The following is a 7,814-nucleotide window of genomic DNA, read 5'->3' on the forward strand; positions in this document are numbered from 1 at the left end:
GATCACCTGTCACTTATTTGACAGGACCTACACAGGCTTTCAGTGTATAATGCATTAATAAAAAATATTTTATTGATTACAATGGTTTTATTTAATAAAACATGCAGTACAGTGCACAGTAAGTAAATTATAACAGGTTAATGTATAATGCATGCATTATAACAGGTTAAAGACGGTCTGACTAACTGTAACTTATTTTACAGGCCTAAACAGGCTTGCCATGCCCACACAATCAAACTTATACATTAAAACTTTTTTTATATGCATACTTACTTTAATAACAGAATATCCGTTACAGCTGGGGATGCTACTGGTGTGAAATGGTGGCTCATGAGAAAACAGTGCATACAGTGCACATGACTTACTTTAAGATTGCAATCCATTTTCAGGTAAGTGCAGAGTAAATTACTTTAAAGTGCACTCCAATTTCAGGTAAATCTGCAGTAAATTACTTTAAAATGCACTCCATTTGCAGGTAAATGTACAGTGACTTACTTGAAATTGAACCAAAGCTTTCTAAGCCCTCAGTGTAGGGCAGTGTTTCCTAACCTTTTTTCTGCAGCGGCACAGTTTTGATAAGTAAAAAAGTCCCACGGCACACCACTAGGTTATTTAAAAAAAAAAAAAAAAGATAGAAAGATTTAATTTTTTTTTTTCAATAATTAAAAAATGCATCGTCAGAGTTGGTATTGTGGCTTTATATATGATCAGACACTTGGACATAACATTTCCTGAAAATCATATTCAAATGGAGCTAACAAGGTTTAAAGGTGTTTTGTTCGTCATTAATTTACTGCCTCAGATTCGGCTGTTCTAATCACATCACGTTTCATCAATTTACACTTACAGGTTATAAAGTTTATTGTAGCTATATGGGCACTCAGTTTTTCTTGTTGTTTAATTGATTTGGCCAAAACTGCCCGATTACGGGATACGGCAAGTTCTTCAACAGACTCGACCGGCACATTCAGTCTCACAGCGAGATCTCTGTGGTGGTGCAGGACGATGCAATTCTGCGATGCAAGAGGAGAAAGGTCATCGCCAAGCTGACCGCCCTGAGGGCCTCCAACCCTGCCGTCTCAATGGTCCCCACCCTGGACCTGGAGGAGGAAGAGTACAGCGACATAGACTGTAAGCGGCAAAAGTCTGACAACCAGATCATGCTTCCCCACCAATCTGCCATCTACAGTGTTGTGATAACAGCCACGTACACCTTAAGTGTAGAAGCAGACAGGCACCTGTCCAGGCTCTCTTGGAAGAAGGACAGCACACATCTGATGCCACATCTCCGAGGATCCTTCCTAAAGCCGGGCTCACAATGTGCGATTTTTTAAAAGTCCTTTAGGATTGTACTTGTCAGACTGTACGAACATGAACATTGTCATATATATATATATACACACGTTCACAAGCTGCAGAAGAGGGTAAAGCAGTGTTGACCTTCAAAGAGTAGGCTGATTCAGTCTCTTCCTCCAGATGGTCCTTGATGTAGTCTGAAATGGACATTTCCACAGATGCTAAGAATCAAAACTTCACTTTAATCATACACATTTCTCCAGATAAAAATATCAACAGAACAGCATTGTCCCATGTATTTCCAAGGTGCATGTAAAACTAACCTAAACAAATTGAGAATGTCAAGATAAAATTTGAGTTGGATATCTTTCAAAAATGATTTGGCTCAGTTTCTTTGAATCTTTAACTGATGACACTTTTCAAAAACAAAAACTAAAATAATCCTACCCAGTTTGACAATGTGTTCATTTGATGTCCAGGAAGTTTTAAATTTCGGGACAAGGATTGCAGCTGCAATAAGCTCTGGCTCTACCAGCATGTTTCCAAAGCGCTGCTGCAGGTCTCCTTCGATGGCATCCACCGGAGGTTTGCGGTACCTGGAGGTAATGCGAATTCGGTCCAGTTTCGAGATGAGGAGTGTCAAAGTAGGCAGAAGCCATCCCATCTGAACATCGATTTCAGCCTGAAGAAGGTTGAGGGCTTTGGCTAGGGGCTCATGGTTCTGGCATACTCTTCCAGAAAGGCGATTTCAACTGGACTCAACCTATCACACATTCAGACAACAACAATTAATCATTTCATGTCATTACACTTTTAAGTGTGTGTGTGTGTGTGAGAGAGAGAGAGAGAGAGAAGTGTCAGTTTACTGTTTTACTGTTTGCCTGTATCTACTCCTATCAGATCCTTGAGTAGTTAAGCTACTACTCAAAGTAATGTGTTTAAAAAAAAAGTTTTACTATTAACATTACATTACTGGAACATGAATTTAAAACACTTACACTGGCAACTTGAGTGAAGCACAGACAGTTCTGATAGCCCCATCTCCCTGATCTTTAATGATTCAAAGCAGTCTCTCAACGGTGAGAAATAAGGAATTCCACCTTGTTGTGTTGTGTTGGGGCGGATCAGCTGAATTTTGCACACGTCTTCTATAATCTCTGCTGCAGCCGCAGATCTGCCACACTTATTCCATACTGCATGGCACTTTGCAAATGCTGACCTGCACAGCTTCTTGTAGGCTTCATTTGAACAGGCTTTGGCTGCATCCACCTTGGAAACCAAGTTTAATATGTGGCAGGCACAACGATGATGCTTTGGAAGTTGGAATTGTAAGCCATCATCCTCATCTAAAACAGCTGTGACCGCTACAAAGTCCACCTCGACACCATCCTCATCCTCATCATCTCCATCACACATCACATCACTTATCTCATCTGAAGCAGAGTTGTTGTTCTCATCTTGCTCTCCGTATATACGAAATGCCTTTAAAAAATTTGACCCGTAGTAGTTCGAACAACCTTGTTCTGTATTCCAAATTCAGAATGTATGTCATTTAGAGCGCAAGCCAAAACATCAAAAGTGTGTGGGCCTTTGAGCTGCCTGCATGCTACTGAGCACCTCTCCAGACTCTTAGGATCACCGATGAAACCTCTTCTCCTTGAACTCCAACAATCTGTTGTCGTTGCTATGAAATCTATCTCTGACATTGTTTTTTTCATATTAGTTTTCATCTCAATTGCTGCCTCATCCATCTTATGTCACAAAGTGGCCTTGACATGAGAGAGGTGTTAGGCTGAAGATCGCGCAAGAAAGCTTTAAATGATGGTTGTTCCACCACATTAAAGGGTTGGAGACTCTGGGTCACTGCATGATCAACATGCTTCTGTGTGACTAGCTTAGTTTCTCCCAACGTCAACTGTCTGGACGTCGAAGGAGCCTCGTCGCTCTGCATTTTTCTTTTCCTTGGCGCTGTTAGGGCAGTATATCTCTGCAAGTGGCTACCATGCTTTCTCTGCAAAAAGGAAACGTTAAAAAACTACATATCCAGAGATCAGTCTCCCTCCCTTTGACAAATAAAATAAATATTTAATGTGGTTTTAGCATGTCATAGATGTAAGAAACAGAGTACAATATTTTCAGCACAGGCTTAGATCACAGTCTTTGGAAGCTGAACATTACAAGAAAAAATAACAATCTCGGTTAATAAGGAGCACTCCACTCCGACTGCCAACTGTTTAAGCATCATACGCTGCATGCAAAACTAGGTCAAAATAGAATTTATATTCCAACATAAAGTATTAACATCGATTGATTTTAATTTCACAATACTCCCAGCTAACAATTTTACGTTATAAAAATGTTATCGTAACGTTCCCATTAAGTTATAAAAAACGTTATGTTTGAATGTTCTTAGAACGTTCAAAGGTCCAGTTTTTTAGACGTTGTATTAACGTTATTGTTTGGTTCTAAGAACGTTATTCAAAACGTTTTTAGAACGTTTCAGTTTTTTGTTACATTAATGTTCTAAGAACGTTATTTAAACCGTTATTAAAATGTTCCATTACCCATTATATTAATGTTCTAAGAATGTTTTCCTAATGTTCCCAGTAAATTATAAAAACGTTATGTTTGAATGTTCTTAGAACATTCAAAATGTCCAGTTTTTTTAGACGTTGTATTAACATTCTTGTTTGGTTCTAAGAACGTTATTCAAAACGTTTTTAGAACATTTCAGTCTCTTGTTATATTAACGTTCTTAGAACGTTATTAAAACGTTCTATTTCCCATTATATTAATGTTCTAAGAACGTTTTCCTAACGTTCCCAGTAAGTTATAAAAACATTGTTTGAATGTTCTTAGAACGGTCAAGATGTCCAGTTTTTAGATGTTGTATTAACGTTCTTGTTTGGTTACAAGAACGTTATTAAAAACGTTTCTAGCACGTCCAATCTTTTGTTATATTAATGTTCTAAGAACTTCATTTAAAACATTATTAGAACTTTCCATCCCCATTATATTAATGTTCTAAGAACGTTTCCCTAACGTTCCCATTAAATTATAAAAACATTATTGTTGAAGGTTCTTATTTTAGACGTATTACCATTATTTTTTGGTTATAAAAACATTATTAGAACATTCAATTCACTCATTATATAAACACTCTCAATGTTTTTCTAAGATTATAAAAACATTTTTAAAAACAACGTTCCTTTCACTTAAACATTCTCAATGTTTTTGTATGGTTATGCAAATGTTATTGTATTTTTATAGACCAATATAATTACAATCTAGAAATGCTAAAATGGAAAGCTAGACTATTACGGTCAAGTTATTTTTAAATTAAAAATACTACTTTTCCGGTTCTTTTAAAGAAAGAAAAGTTGAGTCAAGACTGGAACATTGAAATTATCAATTAGATCAAAATAAAACGTGACCCTGCAGCACAAAAGCAGTCATAAGCAGCACAGGTATATTTGTAGCAATAGCCAACAATACACTGTATGGGTCAAAATTATAGATTTTTCTTTTATGCCAAAAATTATTAGGATATTAAGTAAAGATCATGTTCCATGAAGATATTTTGTAAATGTTCTACTTTAAATATATCAAAACTTAATATTTGATGAGTAATATGCATTATTAAGGACTTCACTTAAGACAACTTTAAAGGCGATTTTTCTCAGTATTAGGATTTTTTTGCACCTTCAGATTCCAGATCTTCAAACAGTTGTATCTCTGCCAAATATTGTTCTATTTATTTATTTAGCTTTCAGATGATGTATAAATCTCAATTTTCGAAAAATTGTCCCTTATGACTGGTTTTGTGGTCCAGGGTCACAAATGTGCAACAAGTATGGATATCACATCATTGTGAACAAAATCAGTGACATGTACAAAGAATCAATTAAATGTATACTTTATGTTTTATTGTAGTTCTATTCGGTTCATATTATAATTAACTTGCAGTTCGTACAGTATTTTCAGTTCAGATCAATATGAAAACACCTGAAAACATGAAAAACAAAACAATCAGAAACAGTTAAGAATTTTAAGACTTTTAAATGGACTTTTTTGAATTTATACAAAATATGTAGAACTAGAAAGAACATTCATGAAACGTACACATGGCAAAATGTACATATGAAAGCAGCTTAAACACTAAAATCTAAAACATAAACAAAAAATGAAGAAGAAAGATTTAGAGATACAGAGATATATTATAAGTGACAACTGTTTTAATGATGTCACTGTGACATCTCCATGTCAGCTTCAGTCACTGGGACATCAGAGTGGACTGAAGCTTCAGAGGAAGTCAGGAGTTTGTGTGCATAGGTGTTTTTTTTTTTTTAGTTAATATTTGTATTTAATTAGTACCACTAATTACGTATTACGGCATCAAAATAATTGGGAAATGAAAAATCATTTTAAAGTGCACTGCACTTAAAGGATAGTTCATGCAAAAATGCACTGTTTTAAACATTGATAATAAATAGTAAACAATTTTAAAGCTGCAAATCAGCATATTAGAATGATTTCTGAAGGATCATGTGACACTCAAACTTCTATTTGTAAACAACAACACATTTATAAAGTATTCTAATGACAACTGTTGCATTCCAAAACGCAAATTAAAGCGTAGAATTTGAACAGTGAATCAAAACTGAAAACACAGTAACTTACTGTCAGATGTAGCACAGACATGTAACGCGTTAGCCTATATTTACTATCTCAAATTCTCCCCACCATTCATAAAAAGTTACTGGGCAAGTAACACATTTCAGTGCTGATTCTACTCGCATTAGGCGCTTTGAATCATTTTAACCCTTTAACCTTTTTTTTTTTTTTTTTTATTAGTACTGATCTGCATGATTCATGTGGGTGAAAAAGAAAAAACGGAATTCCAGATTAATCCAGAAGAAGAACATCCCTGAGTAACGGAACAAAATCATTTAAAACAAGAGACAGAACTAATTGTTTACATTGTTTCCGAATATAAAAAAAACACGATATAAATTATTTGTGAAATCATGGCAAGCAATGCTCACGTTTTAAGCAGAGCGTCTGGCTTCTCAGCTGGCTAAAAATGCTTTGGGGCGCAAATTTAAGTGTCTCTGACACCAGCTCCTCAAACACTTTCTCCAAAACCTTCGGATGTGTGAAAATCTCAATTTTATTTAAACTCAAAATAAACCTGTTTATATGTAAAACAGTGAACACTTACTTCTGAGTGCAAAAAGTGAGGGGAAAGCAGCATAAAAAAGCTGAGAGGAAATTCATTAATTCCAAATTTGCCTTTTTTTAATCACTGAAGACTGTCCAAATCAGACACTAAACATTTGTCTAATTTGAGTATTTAAAAGTTTAAAAAGAATTGAGAACTGGTCAAAAATATTGTCTGTTTTTTTATTTCTCAAACTGGTTGCAGGTCTTGCCATTTCTTTTTTCTGCCTGTCCATCTCTCTAAGGCGTTCTACAATCTGTGACAGAGGACTCCGGCCAGAGCGAACCAACCTTTTTAGGTGGTGCAAATAGCTTTCAAAACAGAAAGCACTACATTCAAGGCTGCCAAAAATTTTGGCATCATACGCAAGATGCACCATAGAGTGTACGTTGTACACTAAGAACTCACTGCCGTACAGAGCTCTCTCTTGCTCCACAAAGAAGGTCAGCAATTCACTGGCATATGAATCGTACTCCTTTGCAAGCCCTGGACTGACAAGAATACACAATGCCACACTAAATGCCAAAAAGTGATGATACATTTTATCAGGCAAAACACCCTTCAACACTATTTTCCCTGTATAGAGGGCAAACTGGCACAGCTCTGTGGCCTTCCACCTTTCGATGTCAAGTCAAGTCAAGTCATCTTTATTTATACAGCGCTTTTACAATACAGATTGTGTCAAAACACTTAACAGTATCAAATTGGAGGATAGAGTGTCAGTAATGTATAATGATAAGATTAAACACTCAATTTTCAGTTAAAGGCATTTCATTATTGAATTCAGAGATGTCATTGTCTAGCTCAGTTTAGTTTAAATAGTATCTGTGCAATCAAATCGCCGATAATCGCTAGAAATGAAGTGTCCCCAACTGAGCAAGCCAGAGGCGACAGCGGCAAGGAACCAAAACTCCCTCTGTGACAGAATGCAGAAAAAAACCTTGGCAGAGAGAGATGTCTCCTAAGCAGCGTGGCTTTCTAGCAAATACATTTGGAATACATCTTCAAATGTTGAATAAGTTGTTCTTTGCACCCCATGTATATATATTTCTTTCCAGATTTAACTTCCCAATCTACCCGGTCGCAAGTAGCAAGCAATGTTCTTGCTGTTTTGGGAAGCTCTGGGTGTCCATTTTCTCTCCTGATTAGTAAACTGATTAGTCCACTGAGCTAGTCTGTCACTGAGCATAGGACTAATGGAAGCAGAAGGTTGTTCACTGCTGTTTTCTGCTAAGTTATTGTCAGAATCATTTTGCTCACTCTCGCTGCCTGATGCACTGGGATCTGTCTGATACAT

At 36.3% G+C, this 7,814-nt stretch overlaps 1 protein-coding gene across 1 annotated transcript; it reads right to left on the reverse strand.

Moving 5' to 3' along the window:
• Positions 1-1,891: 1,891 nt before the first annotated feature.
• Positions 1,892-7,814, reverse strand: LOC131539242 (uncharacterized). Its single transcript, XM_058773653.1, has 4 exons — positions 7,595-7,814; positions 6,926-7,003; positions 2,295-2,819; positions 1,892-2,059 (listed from the first exon to the last, which is right to left on the reverse strand). Exons 1-4 carry the CDS (start codon positions 7,812-7,814, stop codon positions 2,055-2,057), a joined length of 828 nt encoding a protein of 275 aa, XP_058629636.1. The 3' UTR covers positions 1,892-2,054.

The sequence above is a fragment of the Onychostoma macrolepis genome, chromosome 04 (genome assembly GCF_012432095.1).
Source record: "Onychostoma macrolepis isolate SWU-2019 chromosome 04, ASM1243209v1, whole genome shotgun sequence".
NCBI classification, from domain to species: Eukaryota; Metazoa; Chordata; class Actinopteri; order Cypriniformes; family Cyprinidae; genus Onychostoma; species Onychostoma macrolepis.